At 46.0% G+C, this 22674-nt stretch overlaps 1 protein-coding gene across 1 annotated transcript in view; it reads left to right on the top strand.

Annotated features, from left to right (window-relative positions):
* HK2 (hexokinase 2) overlaps window positions 1–22363 on the top strand; it is a 69374-nt gene extending 47011 nt beyond the window's left edge. The window contains exons 6-18 of the mRNA XM_019969859.2: window positions 714–813; window positions 1153–1336; window positions 3866–4021; window positions 7567–7800; window positions 8894–9198; window positions 10725–10873; window positions 11131–11250; window positions 13828–13923; window positions 14981–15080; window positions 15179–15362; window positions 16651–16806; window positions 17935–18168; window positions 20144–22363. Coding sequence (XP_019825418.2) covers window positions 714–813; window positions 1153–1336; window positions 3866–4021; window positions 7567–7800; window positions 8894–9198; window positions 10725–10873; window positions 11131–11250; window positions 13828–13923; window positions 14981–15080; window positions 15179–15362; window positions 16651–16806; window positions 17935–18168; window positions 20144–20288 — 2163 coding nt within the window. The 3' untranslated portion in view covers window positions 20289–22363. The remainder of the gene's footprint in view (window positions 1–713; window positions 814–1152; window positions 1337–3865; window positions 4022–7566; window positions 7801–8893; window positions 9199–10724; window positions 10874–11130; window positions 11251–13827; window positions 13924–14980; window positions 15081–15178; window positions 15363–16650; window positions 16807–17934; window positions 18169–20143) is intronic.
* The last annotated feature ends 311 nt before the right edge of the window (window positions 22364–22674 follow it).

Here is a 22674-nt window from a genome sequence, read left to right as displayed (position 1 = left end):
TTCTTTTGAGCCCACTCTGAAGTCTTGCCTTGTCAGGTCCTTAAATTGGCATGAGAATTTTCTGTGGGTCTTAAGGAGAGGTTTTCTTTTCTTCTTCTCTGTTATGTCACCCAAAAATCTTCGTTTTTTTCTCCCAATTTTATTAAGAGTTAGCTCCCAATAAAGTACAAGTTTAAGGTGTGCTGCATAATGACACGCCTATATATTGAGAGACAATTAGCACACCAGTGATCTTATATATGATCAGATGCCTTTGGGGTCTTTAGATTAGCATGATGGACAACTAATCATAGCCTTGGTGAAAGAAAAACCCTCATTTTCAAATGAGAAGTTTGGGATTTATGTTGGTATCAGGGTGGAATGGGGCAGAGAAAGGACATGATAAAGGTCTAGTCACAGAAGGGCAAGACCTACTGGGAGGGAGGGAGAGATAGAGAAAGAAAAGAATGAGAATGAGAAGAAGACAATGATAACAAGACACGCTCTTCTTAGCATAGTAACGGCTGTGAACTACACTGCAGGCCTGCTGTAAGGGAAGTCCTCTGTGATGAAGACCAGTGGGGTGGGCAGTGAGATGCTGTCGTTAGACTGGATCTGGACCCAACTTCCAGCTCTAGCCCTGCTCTTGAGCTGTGTGTCTTATTACTCTTCGTCTTCACATCTGTAGTCTTTCTGTGACAGTGAAAGTTAGGGTTCTCCTTTTATCCCTGCAGGACTTTGATATTGATATTGTGGCTGTAGTGAATGATACCGTTGGGACCATGATGACCTGTGGCTATGATGACCAGAACTGTGAGATTGGTCTCATTGTGGGTACGTGAACACTGCGTGTGAGCATTGTGGGTGTGTGAACAGTGCTGGCCAATGGAGTGCGGGTGTGGGCTGCAAAGAGAGGAGGAGTCCATGGCCTGGATCTTCCTTTGTACTTCCTGTTAGAAGATAATGGTATGGTCACTTTTGAGGGCTGAGCCAGGACTTGAGGAGTTGTGGGTGGTAGTGGGTTGGACCATGTCGAGATGCCCCAGGAGCCTCCAGGGAGGAATCCCAGTCACACTGAGCGGTCTGAGGACAGAGTTTTAAGAGGGAGATGGGGGCTGGGGGCTGGGGGAGGACAGTGTGAGTGGGTGCTGAGCATTCTCTTGTTTTGTCCAGGCACAGGCAGCAATGCTTGCTACATGGAAGAGATGCGCCACATCGACACGGTGGAGGGCGACGAGGGCCGGATGTGTATCAATATGGAGTGGGGGGCCTTTGGGGATGACGGCGCGCTTGATGACATCCGTACGGAGTTTGATCAGGAGATCGACATGGGCTCTCTGAACCCCGGGAAGCAACTGTGAGTGGCCCCCCGTGTGCAGTGGGCTCAAGGGCTGGGCTCAGGAGCTGAGGTGGGGGCTGGCCAGGGCTAGGGGGTGGTTCTTATTTTTACTTTACAGCTTTATATATAGCCCCTAAAGTTACCAAGGCACCCACTGCTTATGGAAATGTGCTTGTTACATATATTGTGACTATCAGTTGCTGAGAGCTGTCTACAAAAGATAGAGCAAGTGGACAAACCAGAGTATGGCTAATAATTTGACCCTCAAGAGTGGTCATTTTAGAAGATCGTATTCTAAGTGTGCTGCCCTGCTCTTTCACTCTGCCTTCAGGCTGTATGTTGTCCATAGAAACAATTTGTGCACCACATAAGAAAAGCCACGATGAGATAGCAAAGATAAGGGATCTGAAAGCTCATTTCATAGCTCCCACCTCTGTCACTGCCCAGGGCATGAGGCTGAGAGTTGGCTCCTAATTGCTGCCTATTATGAACTAGGCTGAGTTGCAAGAGTCCCAGGGCCTCTTGCTATAGCTGTAGGCAGGCTCAAGGCCTGTAGAAAAGTTGGTTAAGGAGCCCCTTTGGCCTCCTTCTCTGGACCTGTGGTCCAACCTCGGTCCTTGAGTGGACTGGAGGAGGGGCTCTAACTTTTTTTTTGGTCCCTGGATGTTATATTCTCCAATCTGGTCAGACTTAGTTTTTGGTTACTTCTGGCTCTTATAAAACGTTATTTCAATCTCACAAACATTTGCCTGATGTCCTTATTAAAGATCTTGAAACAGGGATTGCCGCAAGCTCTAAAGGCAATTACAAAACATTTTGAGCAATCAAGTCCTCTCTGGCCTTTTTTTTTGAGCCTTGCGGGATCTTAGTTCCCTGGCCAGGGACTGAACCAGGGCCCTCAGCCCAGAAAGCTCAGAGTCCCAACAACTGTACTGCCAGGGAATTCCTAGGCCCTCTATGGTCTTATTGGTGCTGTGACTATTGTAGGAAATCTAGTACTTATCCCTGCTAGAAAGAAATAAAATCCAACCTTATAAACCAGCTTTATAAGAGAGTCTTTTGCTCTATGGGGGGGTGTCCTTGCTTCCTCAAAGCACAGCTTATTTAAGTCACAAGCTTCTCTCACATGTTGAAAAGAGAGTCCATTCATAGAATACTGGCTGTGTCTACCATGGCTGGTGAGAAATTCATGGACTGAAAAAACTGCTCAACAAACAAAAACAAAAAAGGCTGGGAGGACATATTGCCAATGGATCAACTATCCCTGAAGTTATTGCTGGGCTTGAATACGAACTTTTTTCTCACTCGTTATATTTCTAAATAAATGTGTTCCAAACACCAACTGAAACAAAGTGTTTTTAAAACCTGAGATAAAAACTTTTACCACTCACACTTCAGAGCCCCACTGGCGCCCTCCCTTATCTCTCACAGAACCAGCTGTTTTGGAGAAGGTACGGAAGTAGACATGTGAGTTCCTTACTGCCGAACCTGGGCTGCCTCTTAGGCAGCGTGCCTGTGCGGCACTTAAACATTTTAAACATACCTCCTGCTCAAGCAGCTTTGCCAGCTCTCCACTTAGCTCTAGTTCTGCCATACCTGTGTTTGGGTCTTGGGCAAGTCACTTCCTGAGGGCCCGGCTTCTTCTCTTGTAGTGTGTACCAGGTGACTTTGGAATTTCTTCACACCCTGCTCTGGGCCTTCTCTGAAGGCCCTGTGTGGGACCTAGATCCTTTCTAAGATACCAGGAAAGGGCCTTTTTTTTTTTTTTTGGCTAAAAAGAATTGCAAGGGCGGTTTCGCCTGTCGTATATCTAAGCCAGGAAGACTTTATAAGAAAACACTGTCACCTAGTGTTGAAAACATAAATTACCCAACTTCCCTCTCGGCTATCTTGTCGCCTTCCTGCTCAGAAACTGCCAACATGTCTCACTTCCAGATTCCCCAAACCGTGCGACACTTAGAGCTCCTTCTCATCTGTCCCTATTCTTGCCCAATCCCCCTTCCATCCCACGTTGTTCTGTTTTCTCAGGAAGCCACAGATGGCCTGCAAGGGGAAGGAAGTTTGAGGTGACGAGTTGCTAGCCCTGTGCTCCCAAGTTTAATTAGAGTGACCTGTGTTTTTTTTTTTTTTTTTTCCTGCTTGAGATAAATACTGAGGTTTTGCATAAGAATTCATTTTAAAAGAGCATTTCCTTGCTAGAGAAAAAGTTTATTAAAAATTGCTACCCTACCACATAACCCACTACACCTCAAATTCAAGCTTTGGGGGAGTGTCCCACACTCCCTGGGTGTTTGGTTTGGCTGCTAAAGGACCCTCCTTCTCCATAGTTCGAGGCCCACCTGCCTGCAGAGGCAGCCTAAGCTCCCAGTGCCTCCAACCCCGTTTGTGCCCAGCTGTCACTTCTCTACACATCTCACTCCTGGTCAGCGCCGCACACGTTTGCCTTTGTTCTGCATAGGCGCCATGCGTGCCTGCTGCTTCTACAAGGACGGGTCAGGTTTACTGGCAGCAGAGACTTATGTTTTTTTGCTGTATCTCTCTCTGCAGATTTGAAAAGATGATCAGTGGAATGTACATGGGGGAACTGGTGAGGCTTATCCTGGTGAAGATGGCCAAGGAGGAGCTGCTTTTTGGGGGGAAGCTCAGCCCTGAACTTCTTGCCACAGGCCATTTTGAGACCAAAGATGTTTCAGATATTGAAGGGTAAGCTTCGGGTCCTTCTCTGTTTGCTGGGACCTCAGAAGGGTGGACAGATGGCTGGGGAATGAGGAAGAAGCTCAGGCTGTTGACCCTTCAGATGTGGACAGCAGGAAGGTCTCCCCCAGCGTGAGGCCTTGGCCTCACGTGGCAGGCCTATGGCTTGATGTCACTTGCCACATATTTTCCACTTGTGTCTGTTTTGAATGTGCTGACTACCAGAGTGACTCATGGTGCTGGGGAGAGCTGGCCCCCATGCAAGGACTTTCACTTTTGTACTCGAGTTCCTGCCTGGCACAGGGATCTCAGCTTTATGCTAGAGGTTCCCTGTGGACCCTTCAATGATTTATTTTCATCTACTTCTCTTTCCTGAAGCCCTGGCATTTCATTCCTTTTGTTGTTTAGTTGCTAAGTGGTGTCTGGCCCTTTGCGATTCCATGGACTGCAGCACGCAGACTCCCCTGTCCTTTACTGTCTCCTGGAGTTTGCTCAAACTCATGTCCAGTGTTCAGTGATGCCATCCAACCATCTCATCGCTGATGCCCCCTTCCTCTCCTGCCCTCAGTCTTTCTTAGAATCAGGGGCTTTTCCAATGAATTGACTCTTCACATCAGGTGGCCAAGGTATTGGAGCTTCAGCTTCAGCATCAGTCCTTCCCAATGAATATTCAGGACTGATTTCCTTTAGGATTGACTGGTTTGATCTCCTTGCAATCCAAGGAACTCTCAAGAGTCTTCTCCAGCACCACAATTTGAAAGCATCAGTTCTTTAGCACTCAGCCTTCTTAACTCTCACATCTGTACATGACTACTGGAAAAACCATAGGTTTGATTATATGGACCTTTGTCTGCAAAGTGATATTTCTGCTTTTAATATGCTGTCTGGGTTTGTCATAGCTTTTCTACCAAGGAGCAAGTGTCTTTTAATTTCATGGCTGCAGTCACCATCTGCAGTGATTTTGGAGCCCGAGAAAATAAAATCTGCCATTGTTTTCATTTCTTTGCCCATCTATTTGCCATGAAATGATGGGACCGGATGTTATGATCTTTGTTTTTTGAACGTTGAGTTTTAAGCCAGCTTTTCCACTCTCCTCTTTCACCTTCATCAAGAGGCTCTTTAGTTCCTCTTTGCTCTCTGCCATTACGATGGGACCATCTGCATATCTGAGGTTATTGACATTTCTCCTGGCAGTCTTGACTCCAGCTTGTGATTTATCCAGCCCAGCATTTCACATAATGTACTCTGCATAGAAGTAAAATAAACAGGGTGACAATATATAGTCTTGACATACTCTTTTCCCAGTTTTGAACCAGTTCATTGTTTTATGTCCAGTTCTAACTGTTGCTTCTTGACCTGCATACAGATTTCTCAGGAGGCAGGTAGGTGGTCTGGTATTCCCATCTCTGTAAAAATTTCCACAGTTTGTTGTGATCCACACAAAGGCTTTAGCATAGTCAGTGAAGCAAAAGTACATATTTTTCTGGAATTTCCTTGCATTTTCTATGATTTAACAGATGTTGGCAACTTGATCTCTGATTCCCCTGCCTTTCCTAAATCCAGATTATACATCTGGAAGTTCTTGGCTCACATACTGTTGAACCTAGTTTGAAGGATTTTGAGCATTATCTTGCTAGCATGTGAAATGAACACAATTGTATGATAGTTTCAACGTTCTTTGGCATTGCCCTTCTTTGGGATTGGAATGAAAACTGACCTTTTCCAGTCCTGTAGCCATTGCTGAGTTTTCCAGGTTTGCTGGCATATTGAGTCCAGCACTTTAACAGCATCATCTTTTAGGATTTGAAATAGCTCAGCTGGAATTCCATCACCACCACTAACTTTGTAGTGATGCTTCCTAAGACCTACTTGACTTCACCTCTAGGATGTCTGGCTCTAGGTGAGTGACCACACCACTGTGGTTATCTGGATCATTAAGGCATTTGTACAACTCTTCAGTGAATTCTTGCCATTTTTTAAATATCTCTGCTGCTTCTTTTAGGTCCTTGCCATCTGTGTCCTTTATTGTGCCCATCTTTGCATGAAATGTTCCCTTGATATCTCCAGTTTTCTTGAGGAGATCTCTAGCCTTTCCCAGCCTATTGTTTTTCTCTATTTCTTTGCATTGGTCACTTAAGAAGGCTTTCTTCTCTCTCCTTGGTATTCTCTGGAACTTATTTAGTTGGGTGTATCTTTCCCTTTCTCCTTTGTCTTTCACTTCTCAGCTATCTGTAAGACCTCCTCAGACAATCATTACCTACTGGCGATTTTCAGAAAGGGCTTTATCCTGACTCGTGCTTCATAACAGAAAAAGAGGTCCTTGGATGACCCATTAGTTCCAAAAGTTAGAGTTGAGGCCTGCATTTTCACTGAGCAGCGGGAATGGGAGTGAGCATGGCCTGATTTTTGTTTTCCAATCAACGATATCCAAAAAGTTGGACTTGGTTTCCTGTTGTTGTTTTTTTTTTAACCGCAGCTTTATTTATTTATTTATTTGTTTTTGACTGTGCTGTATCTTCATTGCTGTGCAGACTTCCCTCTAGTTTCAGTGAGTAGGGGCGGCTTTTCATTGCTGTGCGTGGGCTTTTCATTGTGGTGGCTTCTCTCGTTGTGGAGCGTGGACTCATTGGCTTCAGTAGCACGCAGGCAAAGTAGTTGTGGTTCCCGGGCTCTAGAGCCCAGGTTCAATAGCAGTGGCACATGGGCTTAGAATCTCTGTGGCATGTGGAATCTACCCAGACCAGGGATCGAACCTGTGTCTCCTGCATTGGCAGGTGGATTCTTTACCACTGAGCCACCAGGGAAGCCCTGGTTTCCTCTTCTTGAGACTTCCACTTGTCACTTGAGGAGGCCTTGTTTCAGGTACCAGATGGTGGAGAGGAGATGATTCTGGTGCTAACAGGAGCAGTGAGACAGTCCAAATGACTTTGTTATTAGTGGGATACTTGAATGAACTGTACCTCCTTGTTAAACTTGGAGGAAATGACAGTGCTCGATATTTGTGGACACTTAATTCCCCCTAAAAAGAGGGCTAATCTGAAAGCATCAACCCTTGACCAACATCTTTAGATGCAAGTTAAAGCACTGCCAACTGCACTGTGAAATGCAACAGACTGACTGCTTGATAGAGAGAAAGTAGGGTGGGCTCCACAGCTGGGTTCCTGTGGTCAGAGAGAGTTGGTGGCAGGGACAACATTCCCACTATCCTGAGACAAGCAAACTGGTGATACACACACAACTTGGTGTGTAAAGCCCCAGGAACAGGGCCTTGTCCTCCCATAGTGTGTGCATAAGGAAACTTGGTTGTTCTCACTGGGGAAACAGGGGCACCTGAAGTACTGCATGTGTTGGGGGTGGCAGAGGGGAAAGAAGACGTCAGCTTGTGCTTTCTTTGCCTCCTTGTTCCATAGATGGGCAGAACAGTGAGGCGGGTGTCTGCCTTCCCTGGGACGTGGCATTTGCCGGGGCTGAGGGCTTTCTCTGTGGGCACACATCTTCCCTCCCACCGGCCACGGTGAGTAGATGCCTGCTCACACACTGTTTCTGATCCCCAGGGAGAAGGATGGCATCCAGAAGGCCCGTGAGATCCTGGTGCGGCTGGGTCTGGACCCAACACATGAGGACTGTGTGGCCACTCATCGGGTCTGCCAGATCGTGTCCACACGCTCAGCCAGCCTGTGCGCGGCCACGCTGGCAGCCGTGCTGTGGCGCATCAAGGAGAACAAAGGCGTGGACCGGCTGCGCTCCACTGTCGGGGTCGACGGCTCAGTCTACAAGAAGCACCCCCAGTGAGTCAGCACGCGGGCCCTCTGAGAGGCCTGACTCCGCAGGAACTCAGGGTTGCACTGTGAGGGTGGTGGAGATGGGCCATGGCGTCCAGGTTCTTTGTGGAATGAAAGCTCCCCACTGGGCAAGTGGGAGCTGAAAGTGTACTGACCTCAGCATGGGTGGAGGCTTTCCTCGGAGCTCTCCTGGTTTTTGGGGGCTCTTTTTTTGTACTTTCTTAGTTCCAGTTTCTCTGGCTCACCTAGGTATTGAATTAATCCTGCCCTGCCTTCTATGTTTTGATCCCTTAGTCATAAGTGCTTAAATATTCAAATTTCAGTTGGGACTTGAAAGATATTTTTTTCTATGGTACCCACTTAGCTCATCATTTTCACCTAATAAGAACACCAGGTCAATGGCCCTGCATTAACTGAAGGGGAATGCGGAGGGTCTCAGCTCTTCCATGTCCTAGGCTCCTGGCCCAGTGCTTCAGAAACTTTAAAGTACACACAGATGACTAGAGGATCTAGTTAAGAGGCAGATTCTGGTTCAGAAGGTTTGGGTTCAGCCTGAGATCCTGTGTCTCTGATAGCACCCAGGGATGCTGCTGGCCCATGGGCCACACTTGGAGTATTAAGGCCTTGGAGATGGTGGCTCCAAGCAGCCACCACACAAATCCTTAGCTGTTCAGACACCTCTGGGGTTCTTGGCAGAAAGCAGCCAAAGAGAGGCCGAAGTCTAGAAGAGCATTTTGACGTTTCTGTTTTTGGGTCTTTCCTAGGGAGCATCTGCTGAATTGATGAAACATGAATAGTAGTTGGTGTCAGAGTCACCTGAGGCTGATAAGTTGGGCAGAGGAGCTGGGGCCTGTGAGAAGGGGGTCTTCTGTGAGTGTGTGCAGGAAATGGTGGTTTCCCAGAAGGGTCCTTTTCTTTTCACAGGGTAGTTGCAGTTAAATATTTTGAGCTTTTATGCAGTGACCCCTAACCTGGGAAAGAGTAGGGAGAGAGTGTTTAGGGTGTCATTTGGGCTGAGGTGGTGAGCTACTGCCCTAAACATTTGTACCACTGACCCTACTTGTGGGCACCCAACTCTTACCCCTCTCTGTGACTGCAGCTTTGCCAAGCGTCTTCACAAGACCGTGCGGCGCCTCGTGCCTGACTGTGACGTCCGCTTCCTCCGCTCTGAGGATGGCAGTGGCAAGGGGGCAGCCATGGTGACGGCAGTGGCCTATCGGCTGGCTGATCAGCACCGAGCCCGCCAGAAGACCCTGGAGTCTCTGAAGCTGAGCCGTGAGCAGCTGCTGGAGGTCAAGAGGAGGATGAAGATAGAAATGGAGCGAGGTCTGAGCAAGGAGACTCACGCCATTGCTCCTGTCAAGATGCTGCCCACCTACGTGTGTGCCACCCCTGATGGCACAGGTATTCAGAAGGGCTGCCACCCAGCTCACCGCAGGGCTCAGTCACTCCAAGAGGACTCCCTTAGCCTTAGCATTAGGTGTTCAGGTCAGATTGTCGAATGTGTTTCTTCAGCTGTAGTACTGGGAAATTCTGGTGTTCAGTGAGCTCAACCAAGGCACTCCTTTGCTAAAACTGAACAGTGATCATAGTAAATACTTGCTTATTATGTAAATGAATGCTTACTATGTGTCAAACGCTTCTCTAAGCATTCCACATGTATTAATTCATTTAATCTTCAACTGTTAACAGACACTAGTAGTTAATTTTGTTTGTTAATAAGCTATTATGTTTTACACAAAACCTAGGCACAGGGAAATTAAGAAACCTGCCCAACTAGACAGAGAATGCAATGGCACCCCACTCCAGTACTCTCGCCTGGAAAATCCCATGGATGGAGGAGCCTGGCAGGCTGTAGTCCATGGGGTCGCTGAGGGTCAGACATGACTGAGCGACTTCACTTTCACTTTTCACTTTCATGAATTGGAGAAGGAAATGGCAACCCACTCCAGTGTTCTTGCCTGGAGAATCCCAGGGATGGGGGAGCCTGGTGGCCTCCCATCTACAGGGTCACGCAGAGTTGGGCACAACTGAAGCGACTTAGCAGCAGCAGCAGCCCAACTAGAAGATGGTAGAGCTGGATTCAAATCTAGGAATTTTGGTTCCAGGGTTAGCTCATATAAGGTCAGGGGTTGGCAAACTAAAGTCCATGGTCTAAATCTAGCCCACTGCCTATTTTTACAAATAAAGTTTTATTAGTACACAACCATGCCCATTTGCTTACATATTGTTTATGGCTGCTTTGTGCTACCAGGGACAGTGTATTGTTGCACCCTAGTTCAGCCAGGTCTCGCTCCTCTATAGAGGGGAACGCAGTGCCTCCCTCTTGCAGCTGCCTGAGGGTTGCATGGAAACTGTGATTGAGGCATGCAGTGCATTGTGACTGTCCTACAAAGGAGGGTTTTCTCATTTAGAAAGATTTCCCTTCAGTTTTCTTTAAAGAGTTGGACTCTGTTGTTCCTTCTCTCTTCTCTATTCTGGAACCTCATGTAAGGTGGCCTTTGATTTTGTACAGGTGGCATATTTGGATATTTTGGAGTGTACCATATCACCATTTCTTTCCTGTGTTCTGGAGCTCATTGTAATTCCTGGGATCCTGCAACTTGAATTCATTTGAGAACCACTAAGGAGCCAGGAAATCTCTAATCCCAGGGTTGTTATTTTCTTTATCATTAGGTAGAGCTTACTGTCTATCATGGAGAAGGAAATGGCAACCCACTCCAGTATTCTTGCCTGGGAAATCTCATGGACAGAGGAGCCTGGCGGGCTACAGTTCATGGGGTTGCAAGAATCAGACACAACTTAGTGACTAAACCACTGTCTATTATGCTGAGGTTGTCCAGGGCCTCCTGGGAGAGCTCCTCATTAGGGGAAGGTGACTGTCAGTCTCTTTAGCCCCAGTGAATTATCTTCCTGGGCTTATTTTCCAGAGAAAGGAGACTTCCTTGCCTTGGACCTTGGGGGTACCAATTTCCGGGTCCTGCTGGTGCGTGTGAGGAATGGGAAGCGACGCGGGGTGGAGATGCACAACAAGATCTACTCTATCCCACAGGAGGTCATGCATGGCACAGGGGACGAGGTAAGACAGGGGCTCCTCTGGGAGGGGACTCCGGGAGATACCCGCTTCTCACCCGGGAGGACAGTGCTTTCTCTGCTTTCTCCCATGGTCCTGGGGAGGAGTAGGTGGGCTAGGGCTCTGGCTGGCCTTTACTTAAGGATGTGCCCGAGCTGGCTTTTCTCTTGGGTAAAGGCCCAGAGCCAGTGTTCTGGCCCTGCTGGGTGCAGCCTGCCCTGGCCCACCCACCACCCCGCTCAGAGCCCAACTTCTCCTTACAGCTCTTCGACCACATCGTCCAGTGCATTGCAGACTTCCTGGAGTACATGGGCATGAAGGGTGTGTCCCTGCCTCTAGGTTTCACTTTCTCCTTCCCCTGCCAGCAGAACAGCCTGGACGAGGTAAGAGTGCTTTCCTGGAGGGCTCTCCCATGGGCTTTACTAACTCTGAACCAGCCAGAGCTTTGAGCAAGGGAGAAAGCTGACCCAAAAGGAAGAAAAGACAGGCATTAGGGATCAGTCATGGGGAAGGGCTTTTTGATGGGAATGAGCAAGTCAGAGCTGGTGAGAGTGAAGTAGGTAACAATCTTTGGGATGATGATGATGATGCTGATAATAGCAACAACTGACATTTTTTAAAGTATTTTGTGCAAGGTACTCTGCTAGGTTTCCTCATTTAACCCTCACAGCAACCATATAAGGTAGGTGTTTGTGTGCCCATTTTGCAGAAAGGAGAACCAGGTCTACAGAGAGGCCAAGTATCTTGCAGGTCATGTAGCCTGCGAGTGGCTAAGCCGTGATTTCATTCCAGTTTCTGGACACATGAGTCCATGCTGTCAGTTATGCTCAGCTGCGGCCCCTGTTCTGGGCTCGGGACATTTCACTCCATCCCCTGTTTGGATGTTTGGATGTGATATTTCCCTATTGTCGCCTTTGATTTTTATTCCCTGCCAACTTGCCTTGGGTGACTGAAGCAGGGGATAAAGATCTGGTGCGCTCGCAGCAGCCCTTATGTCACTCAGCTGAGTTTTGTAAATGCCTCCTAGTCCTCGCTCTGCGAGTTAAATTTACCCCGTGCACTGCTAGCACAGGTCAGGTGTTAGGAAGTCCTGGTAAAAACCCTGCCAAATCCGGTATTTCCCAACATCTGTTAACATTTGTCCAGTGTTAGTCTAGGATTGCTTTTAGTTTTTCCAGCTTCTTTGTCTCAACGTAGTATATTTTTCATTAATGCATTGGTTTTCAAAGCCTTCTCATTTGCATCAGTTTACCAAAAGTACTTACCAAACATGTATATAAGCATTTATGTGATATTTAATGAAACATTGCTTATTATAACAGTCATTAGAAACAAATTAAGTTATTCAACAGTTGGGAAATAGTTAAGTCATGAGTCATTCACTGCCTCATATTAGTGACTAATTTTTTGGAAGGAATCTCAATGATTTGGGAGAACACTGGTGGTAAGACCAGAAAAATATTTTAAAGAAAAGTATAAACTCTATAATACAGAAATGTACAAAATGTGACTAATAGGAAGATAAAAAAAATTCCAGTTTATATGCTTCTAGACTTCTACTGAAATATTTTTAACAGACTTTTCAAGTATACTTCTTCTAGTGAAATATTTTTAACAGACTTTTCAAGTATACTTTTCAAGTATAGCATGTATATATATGTTTATAGACATATATATTCTTATATATTTATCTGGTGGCCCCAAGACATGTCAACTGTTTCTTTTCATGCCTGAATTGTAAAGTTCCAGGTCATTGTATTTCATTTATGCCATATGTTCTAAGTTTCTGTAAGCATCTGTAAGCATTCAGTCTAGAACTGTGAAAGCTAAGAACAAGAGACATAGAAGCTGGGTTCTATCTGTTGTTCTGTCTATAAATTGGGTTCTGCTCTGCTGAGATCAGTCTGTTGATGAGGAAATCAGCAGGTTCTGAAGCCCAGAGGCCACAAGATGCCTGGCTTAGCTGGTGGCCACGGGCAGCTCTCCCCAGCTGTTGGGGCCTCTGCATGCCGTATTATTTAATGACCACTTACAGTAGTGTTATTTCAACATTCCGAATGGTTGAAAGTACCAAATACAAAATTTCATCAGAGATGTCAAGCTAATTTGTAAACAAGAAAATCAGAGTGGTTTGGATATAGGTGTGTAAACTAGGTCACTACTGAGATTGAACTTTGTTTTTCTGAGTTTCCTGGGATCCGAACACAGTGGGACTTGTGATATTAAACTCCTGGGCCGTGAGAAACCAAGCAAGTCCTGGAAAAACCATGCAGTGGGTAGATAGTAAGCACGTGGCCCTTGTTTGGGTTCCGGCCTCTCAAGAGTGGCGTGGGGGTCCTGGATTCCTATTCCCTGATGAACTGAAGCAGCACAGAGGGAACCAGGGAGCAGTATATGAAACAGCCCCCCATATTCAAAGCCATCATATATCTGCTCCTGAAAGGCCCTGTAACTCAGCAGAGGGTACTTGTTCACTTCATAGTGGAGTCTGAAAATTCAGAGACACAAACCGACCCCTCTGTGTAATGTTCAGGTAAACTGTTTTTCATGGTGAGGGCAACGAGCGTATAGAGCTTAGCTCCTTGGCAGGGGCAGTTGTGTGGTGCTTATGAGCCCTTGCATTGGAGTTGGTGAGCCTGGGGGTGAGGGCCTCCTCTGTTCCAAGCTGCAGGCCTTGGGCAGTTTACTCCAGGGCCAGAGTTACCTGTAAAATGGGCACGATAATGACAGACATTTCACACAGTTGCTGTGAGGATTAAATGGTGTAACATATGTGCTGTGCTTAGCCCAATACCTGTTGCACAGTAGGCCCTTCTAGTAGGTGAGACAGGTTTAGAATAACTTATGGGTGAGATGATTGGTTTTCAAAGGGCCTCTGATAACCTGTGAGGTTGACAACTAGAGAATGAGCCAAGAGTCCTTCTCTGATATCCACCTCCCTGCCCATGTGTGATTTTTAGAGCATCCTCCTGAAGTGGACTAAAGGCTTCAAGGCGTCTGGCTGCGAGGGTGAGGACGTAGTTATGCTGCTGAAGGAAGCCATCCACCGGCGAGAGGTAGGGGAGGCAGAGCACGAGGCCTGAAGGGGTCTCTGTGTACAAAAGCGGGGGGAACTGTTAAGTGCAGTTGTGCTGGTCACAGGGATAATTATTGTAGTCCTTCAGCAGTTTGTGAGTGTCCATGGTCTGTCAAGCCTTCCTCTAGGCAACTGGGGATTCAGGAATGGCCACAAGCTCTCATTCTATAAACAAACCGTGAGCTAATGTCAGGTACTTTTGTGCTATGAAGGAAATGAAGTTGGGTAAGGACAGGGTGAGTGGGGCTGGGGAAGCGCATTCTTTTAAATAGTATAACCAGGGAAGGTTTCTGAGGAGGTGACATTTGAGCAGAGCAAATAAGCCCTGCTATATAAACTGTCAGTTCAGTTCAGTTCAGTTCAGTCGCTCAGTCGTGTCCGACTCTTTGCGACCCCATGAACGGCAGCACGCCAGGCCTCCCTGTCCATCACCAACTCCCGGAGTTTACCCAAACCCATGTCCATCGACCATCCAGCCATCCCATCCTCTGTCGTCACCTCCTCCTGCCCCAAATCCCACCCAGCATCAGGGTCTTTTCCAATGAGTCAGCTCTTTGCATGAGGTGGCTGAAGTATTGGAGTTTCGGCTTTAGCATCAGTCCTTCCAATGAACACTCAGGACTGATCTCCTTTAGGATTGACTGGTTGGATCTCCTTGCAGTCCAAGGGACTCTCAAGAGTCTTCTCCAACACCACAGTTCAAAAGCATCAATTCCTCAGCACTCAGCTTTCTTTATATAAGCTTTGAAAGTGAAGTCGCTCAGTCGTGTCCAACTCTTTGTGACTCCATGGACTGTAGCCCACCAGGCTCCTCCATCCATGGGATTCTCCAGGCAAGAATACTGGAGTGGGTTGCCATTTCCTTCTCCAGGGGATCTTCCCAACCCAGGGATCGAACCCAGGTCTCCTGCATTGCAGGCAGGCGCTTTAACCTCTGAGCCACCAATAAGTTTTATACACATCTAAATCTCCCCTACATGTGTCTGAGGGAGAATATTGTAGCTCATTTGGGGATTGGGATCTGCTGTTGTTCTCAGGAGTTTGACCTGGATGTGGTTGCTGTGGTGAACGATACAGTTGGGACTATGATGACCTGTGGCTATGAAGACCCTCACTGTGAAGTCGGCCTCATTGTTGGTGAGGACTTGGACTATCTTTCCCCTGCAGGGTCACAGAGCCTGGGAGGTGGGGGATGGTGCTGAGGGAGGCCCTGACTGACCTCTCTTGATTGGCAGGCACAGGCAGCAATGCCTGCTACATGGAGGAGATGCGGAATGTTGAGCTGGTGGAAGGGGAAGAGGGGCGGATGTGTGTCAACATGGAGTGGGGGGCCTTCGGGGACAACGGATGCCTCGATGACTTGCGCACAGAGTTTGATGCAGCTGTGGATGAACTTTCCCTCAACCCTGGCAGACAGAGGTAGGCGCCCAGCTGCATGTGGGCTCTGGTATGTTTATCTCAGAACTGAACAGTGATGAGACACCCACAACAGCAAATCCCAGGATGCTCATTCTCTTGAGATGTTAACAGAAGAGATTTCTTTGGAAAGGGCTTCTTCTCAGATACATCTGGGAAGTTCTGGGTTAAGTCCTTTTTGCCCTGTTGAACTGTGATGGTCTCGAAGTCCATTTGGGAAAACAAAATCACAACAGTTATGTTGCAAGGAGAACTGGAGTTGGTCACCCAGGTTTTAGAGGGATGAAAAGATCAAAGGGGGTTGCTGAGTAGCACAGAAGTTAGTATACATGTAGGAAGCAGCTCCTACTGTGAGGACTGGACAGGTGAGAGAAAGTGTTAAAACCTAGGTGTGGGACTTGAGGGAAAACAGACAGTTGAACCACTTGTTGCCATCAGGGTGAAGAAGCATTGCTGGGCCAAGGCAGGTAGGACCAGGAAGCGAATAGGAGCAAGCCTTTCTCCATCCATCCAGTGTATAGCATCCTCTATTGTCATCCTGGACAAGGGGGCAGCCCCAGCATCACCAAGCCCTTGTTGTGGTGGGGTCCCATTAGGAAGAGGTTGAATGTAGTGTTTCCTAATTGGATTAACCAGGGACTGTACTTCTGCGGATTATCCTTTGCAAACATTTGTCTATAGTAGAGGCCACAGGCTAAAGTGCCTCCAGGAACCAGCCAGACAACATTAATGAAAGAAAACAGGCTGGAGTAAGACAAGATTAAATGATGATGGAGTCTTGGTTGAAATCGAGAATGCTGATATTTTTAAAGGCACTAGGCAGAGCCGGAAGACCCTCAAACTATTGAGTAGTCACGTCCAGTTCTCTTGGCCAGTTTAGTTCTCAGCTGGCACTAGTTATTTAAACAATAAATGATTAGGTTGAAGGGAAAGCATGCTAAATTCTCAGCAACATCAGGGATTAGGATTCAGTATCCTGCTCTTCTGGAAGTGGGGTGGGGTCTGGTGTGAGTTCCTTCTTGAGAAGTCAGGAATAAGCCTTGGAAGGAAAATGAACCCATTAAATGGAGTCAATTCAGGGAATCCCTTAGGCCTCAGGACACATTTTACTGAATGCTATGAGTCAGTACGTGTGGATGCCAGGAATCCTGCCTAAGTGAGTCAGATAGCATTTCCTGTTCCACTAGCGGGAATCTGTATGCTCTCTACCTTCTAATGTAGTGAAGGCTGGTCTGTATCAGCACATCCTACACTTCTTTTTTAACCTCCATGAACATTACTTGCATTGCAGGTTTGAGAAAATGATCAGCGGCATGTACCTGGGCGAGATTGTTCGTAACATCCTCATCGATTTCACCAAGCGTGGGCTGCTCTTCCGTGGCCGCATCTCAGAGCGGCTCAAGACAAGGGGAATCTTTGAAACCAAGTTCCTGTCTCAGATTGAGAGGTGAGAATTTAGGGCCTGGAGTAGGCCATGTGTCCTTTTCATGGACAGACAAGCTGGGATTTTCACAGTTCAGGTACGATCAGGGTGTGGCTTACATAAAGGTCAGTTTAGTAGCTAACGTGTTTGTCTCTATATAGTGCTGTTTTAAAGTACTTTATGAACAATTGGCATTTTAAGGGAAAATATATGATATTCTCGTGAAAAATCATGCTGACCTGGATGAACCTGTGCAAAGCAGTATTGCTGGTTCTACACTAATTTCAAAGGTAGAAAGAAAGATAGCTGCTCACAGAATGTAAATGGGAATGCACAGCGGAAGATAACTCACCGAAGCCCCCTGTGCTTGGCAAGAAGGACCTTCGTAACCACTGGCTGCAGTAATAGGCAACCAGGATCAAGTGGCACCCTGTGGTGGCTCATTAAAGCGAGGCCTTCTTCCCCAGTTTAATGGTAGAGAAGAGAAGTCTGCTCTAAATTAGAATGCTGAGTTTCAGAGCCTTCTGGGAATTAATGCTGTCATTAATATTACTCTCAGGCATATTGAAAAACAGGAACTAGACAGCCTACATGAGGGAGCCCTAAGTTATCTGCACCAGTAAACAGAATACTGTTCCAGTTTACATGTCTATTTTCTTCTTCTATATATAGAGCACAGGTAGATTCAGACCACCCAGAGTGGGGGAGGAGAAGTAGAAGAGGCATCTAATGTTGTTGTTGAGGCTCATCCTGCTGGGCTGTGGACAATGAGAGATTGGACAGGAAAGGGCTTTGCAACTGAAAACTGTCATATATTAGCATCATCACTGTCTTTGCTATTTCCAAATAAGTGGAATCATGGCCAGTCCTTTTGAGTATCAGTTTTGTAGCAGCAGATACACTTGCCTAGATAAAGTGGCATGGGGAGCTGTTTCTTTGTGTCCCTGTCCATGTGGGCCGGTGTGATAAGCACTAGTTCCTGAATTGAGTTTAAAAATGGAACCACCTCTCACGGATGGTAGCTTTTACCCCCAGCCCTTGGAAGTCCAGGTCCCCCAGAACTGCTTCTGATGAAGGAGCCAGGCTCTGGAGTGGCAAGCCATCAGGCCCTCTGGGACGTCACTGACCACTGGCTGTCTCCTCTTGCCCCAGTGACTGCCTGGCCCTGCTGCAGGTCCGTGCCATCCTCCACCACTTAGGGCTCGAGAGCACGTGTGATGACAGCATCATCGTCAAGGAGGTGTGCACCGTGGTGGCTCGACGGGCAGCCCAGCTCTGTGGTGCAGGCATGGCCGCTGTAGTGGACAAAATACGAGAAAACCGTGGGCTGGACACCCTCAAAGTGACCGTGGGTGTGGACGGGACCCTCTACAAGCTACATCCTCAGTGAGTGCCCAATCGCCACTCTTCCTGCCCACCTTTCTCCCCACATCTCTTCATTCTTTGCCTGCTTTCCTTTCTCTTTATTTTATGGCAAATTTTCAGACATTCCAAAGAGTATATATAGTGCATATATTATAGTTTAAAGATTAATAACTAGAAGTAGGTCTGTGTTTTACCATCCAGCTTGGAAGCCCCCTGGGAGCTCCTCCCAGTTGCACCCTTCATTTTCCCCACCATAAGTGCTGAGGTGATTAAGTTTGTCACTTTTTTCCTCCCATATTTTATATATGCATCTATAGTGTTTATTTTTACTTAATTTTTTTTGGCTGCACTGAGCAGCATATGGGATCTTAGTTCCTGGACCAGGGATCGAACCTGAGCCCCCTGCATTGGAAGCACAGTCTTAGCCACAGGACCACCAGGGAAGTCCCAGCTTTACTTAATGTTGAATTTACCATAAGGGGAATCCCATGGCATCTTTTCTTTTGTGACTGGTTTTTCTCACACTGCATGTATGGTTTTTAGATGCCTCAACACTGAAGTCTGCAATCATAGTTCATTAATTTTCAGGGCTGTAACCTTTGAGTGACTAAGCTATAATTTATCCTAATGATGAGTATTTGAGTTATTTCTAGATTTTGACTATTTCAAACAGTGCTTCTGCCAATGTTCTCGTATGCGGGAAATCTGGAGCATTTTTTCCCATCGTCTAGGGTAGGAGTTGGCAGCTTATAGCCACAACTTTTTGTAAATAAACTTTTATTGAAACACAGCCATGCCCACTTGTTTATGTGTTGTTTATGGCTGCTTTTGGCTATTAACAGCAGACTATATGACCACAAAGCTCAAAGTATCAATTGTCTAGCCCTCTATAGAAGCAGTTTGCCACCCTCATCAAATTCAGTATGGAAATACTGAAGTCCTTTTTCTTTTTACTCTTTCTTCTGTCTTTGTCCATCTCTTCCCCTTTTGTCCTCTCATCACTATTTCTCTTCTCCTTTCTTCTCTCACTTGCATATATTTTGAATAAATTGTTTTAAAATCAGGATATACCTCAGTTCCTTTCCCATAGAACCCCTTCAACTAAAACTTAAAAGAACAGAGCTGTGCCCCTTGCTCAGCGGAAGGTAGGATGGAGAGACTCATTGATTGACTTGTCATCTGTGTCACCATGATTGTTTCAAGAAGTTGAGAAGCTTGCCTAGAGTCTACAGTTCGTGCAAAGAGTGGACCCTGAGAAGCTCTAAATTTCTCTTATTGATGTTCAGTGTCATTGTGAAAACAGGAACCTCAGTCTCAAGTGAGGGTTGGAAGTGGGACAGAAGTCCAGCCACTAGCACTGGGGCTTGATGTTAGGACCTCCATTCTCAGCTGCCAGTGGGGAGGAGCAACCTGACCCTGCTCTAGTGGGTCGATAATGACAAAGGGTCTCTTCCTCTAGTCCCATGTCAGGAAGAATCTTTGATTCTTGTCATCTCCCAACAACACACTCCTAAGTCTGCTCCTTTTGCCTTTAATGAAATTTTGGGTGAGACATGACTCTGATATGAGTTAATATCTCTGGAAAGTGTAATATCACATGTATGGGACTTGGTCCTCCCCTCTAGAGCTGATGAACAGGCACTTCTGCAAGCCATGCATAAATGACTGCTCTTTTAAGAACACAGCTGGCCATAATCTCAGGCTTTTGTCCTAGAGTTGAATCTTAGCTTCTCACTTAGCTTCTCTTGCCCACTGTGACATAGAACTTGGGCATGTTGCTAGTCTCTCCAAACCTCAGTTTTCTGAAACACAATACAAAGTGTTTAATACTATGGTATTTAATACTATGGTATTAAACTAGGATGGTAGCTATCATCCTCTTCTCCATCTCAATTATTCCTAGGTTTCCAGCATCACTTCTTAGGGCACTATCTTTCAGGACACAAATCTATCGTGACTAAGATATTTTATTCTGTCTTCCTCCCAACTTTTTCAGCTTTGCCAAAGTCATGCATGAGACGGTGAAGGACTTGGCTCCAAAATGTGATGTATCCTTCCTGGAGTCAGAAGATGGCAGTGGGAAGGGGGCAGCTCTCATCACTGCTGTGGCCTGCCGCATCCGAGAGGCTGGACAACGGTAGAGCCCCTGCAACTGGAAGGACTTTCTCTGGTTTTCCTTCTTTCCTGCTTTAAATTATAAGATGCCATTCCCCTTGTGTCAGAAACAGACCCCTAGGCTTTTCCTTGGCAGAGAGGACCTCATTGGACTAGGTTTTGTCTCTGTCTACTCAATGTAGAGTTTGGTTCCCAAGCCTTGGCTCTCCTGAGATAAATACAATTTGTTCACACTTTTCACAACCATTACCATTGATTTTCTTAAAACTCGAAAAAAGGATTTAATCTTTAGTAATCCCCCTGGCCAAATTCCATGCCCCTGTATAATCCTACAGGATGGGGACAATAATAAAAAATATGTTTGCTTCACCTTGAAGCCTGACCATGACATTTCTATGTGGAAAGCATCCCCCAGCTTGAAGGTTGGTGCTATTTCTCCTCTCAGAGAGCTGAGAGGTCTCCACTGACTTGAGCCTGATCCTCCCACAGGCAGGGAGGAGGGGCGGCAATGGAGGGGAAGTCCATGGATAGCCATGTGGCAGCCCCTCCTCAACCTCATCTATAAGCATTTGCGTAGTGGGTTCCAGTGGATGCCGTTCCTGGAATCAAAGCATCCTGAGTCTGATCAAGCTAAACCAAAGCCTAGAGTCCTGGGAGTAGGTTCACAGGTCATCAGTAAGCAGTGGACCTTTGGGGGCGGGAAGACTTTTTGGTCTGTTTTAAAATTTTTTCCTGCAGAAGTGGAAACACTGTATTTTCATTTTAATTTATATTTGAAATGTATTTAGTTCATGAAGTACATCTGCTCCTTCATCTTGACACTGTATGATCCTTTATATGTAATGTATTTATATGTTCATTTGTTATGTCTATAAATACACAGGGTCTCAATAGATCAATGTAGTTAAAAGGATGGAAGATGAAGATATACTGATCGGTTACTAGAAATACCTCATTCATATGCAGGAAGAGAAGGAAAACATCATTAAAGTGAGCGAACAGTCAAGCAGCTCCTCCTTTCCCTGCAGACTCAGAAACTTGGAAGGTGTCTGGGGATAGCGTGAAGGGGGTTGTGACTGTGGACTGAAGAAACCACACCAACTGATTGCTCCGTCTAGAAACTTTTCTGGCACAAATTACATGACATGTTAACAAAGGAAACAGGAATCATTTCAAATAAACTGCTTAGCAATCTTCAGTCTTAGGGCGGTTGGTAGTATTTTAAACCTCTCTAACAAGATAAAGGAAGTCACCAAAAATATTTGCAAAATGGTCTAATTGTTGATAGCAAACCAAAACCAAACTGTTAATCAAACATACAAAACTTCAGGGACAGCATGTTTGGTGGATTTGTACCCTTCTAGCAAATTTCACCTTGGGTTTGTTTTGTAAATGTTCTATAAGAGGTATTGTCCACAGACTTCTAGGCTAAGCTGTTTTTACAAGAAGTATTTATTTCAAACTGCTTGGGTAGAGAGGGAAAGGGACCTAAAACCTTCCTTACCCTACTTTTTATAGTGCAGTTAATCCTGAATCTGAGAGCCCACTTCTGCCCTAAAATATTAAATCATTTTAATATTTTTATTTAACCCATATACTTCATAATAAAGAGGGGAAGGCCTTTTAACAATGTTGAGTAGGATACAAGGATCAAAACAAAAATGGAACGACACAACTCAAAGCACCCAAATTTTGCACATTTATCAAACTTGTAGTGAGAACAGTGTCTAGATTTGTGTATCACTAAGGGATGCCCAAGAAATAGAAGTGAACTTTAACTTTTAAACTTGAAAGATTAGGCACCATCTATGAAATTGCACATTTTTAAAAGGTAGAGCTGTGTGTGTGGCTTCTAAAACGGAACGGTGGAAAATGTGTTTTGAATGGTTGTGTTCCCAGTTAGGTGATAGTTCCTTGCTGACGCTGCTTTGCCTGTGTAAGTATATTGACTCAATCTATGACTGCGATGTACTCAGTAGCAGATCATCTCAAACCCTTGAGCGCTCAGTCTAGTGAAGATGTTGTCATGTACAATAAAGAACTAGTTGGATTAACTGTGTGATGTTAACTATTATTAATAAATTTTAACATTTTTCAAATATTTCATGTGTGATTCATGAGACTTTTCAAGAGTGCAGTCATCTTTCAAGCATATTAGTATTTCCTAACCTATCTGAGGGGCTTCCCTAGTGGCTCAGAGGGTAAAGCATCTGTCTGCAATGCAGGAGACCCGGGTTCGATCCCTGGGTTGGGAAGATCCCCTGGAGAAGGAAATGGCAGCCCACTCCAGTATTCTCGCCTGGAAAATCCCATGGACCGCAGAGCCTGGTAGCTACAGTAATTGCTGAGGGTTTTGGTTTTGACTACACGTGCTTGACAGGCATGTGGCCAACACTTGGCCTTGACGCCAGA

Source organism: Bos indicus, chromosome 11 (genome assembly GCF_029378745.1).
Source record: "Bos indicus isolate NIAB-ARS_2022 breed Sahiwal x Tharparkar chromosome 11, NIAB-ARS_B.indTharparkar_mat_pri_1.0, whole genome shotgun sequence".
Classification (NCBI taxonomy): Eukaryota; Metazoa; Chordata; class Mammalia; order Artiodactyla; family Bovidae; genus Bos; species Bos indicus.
Note: the sequence above shows the minus strand (reverse complement) of the source record. Positions and strands in the feature narration are given on the sequence as shown.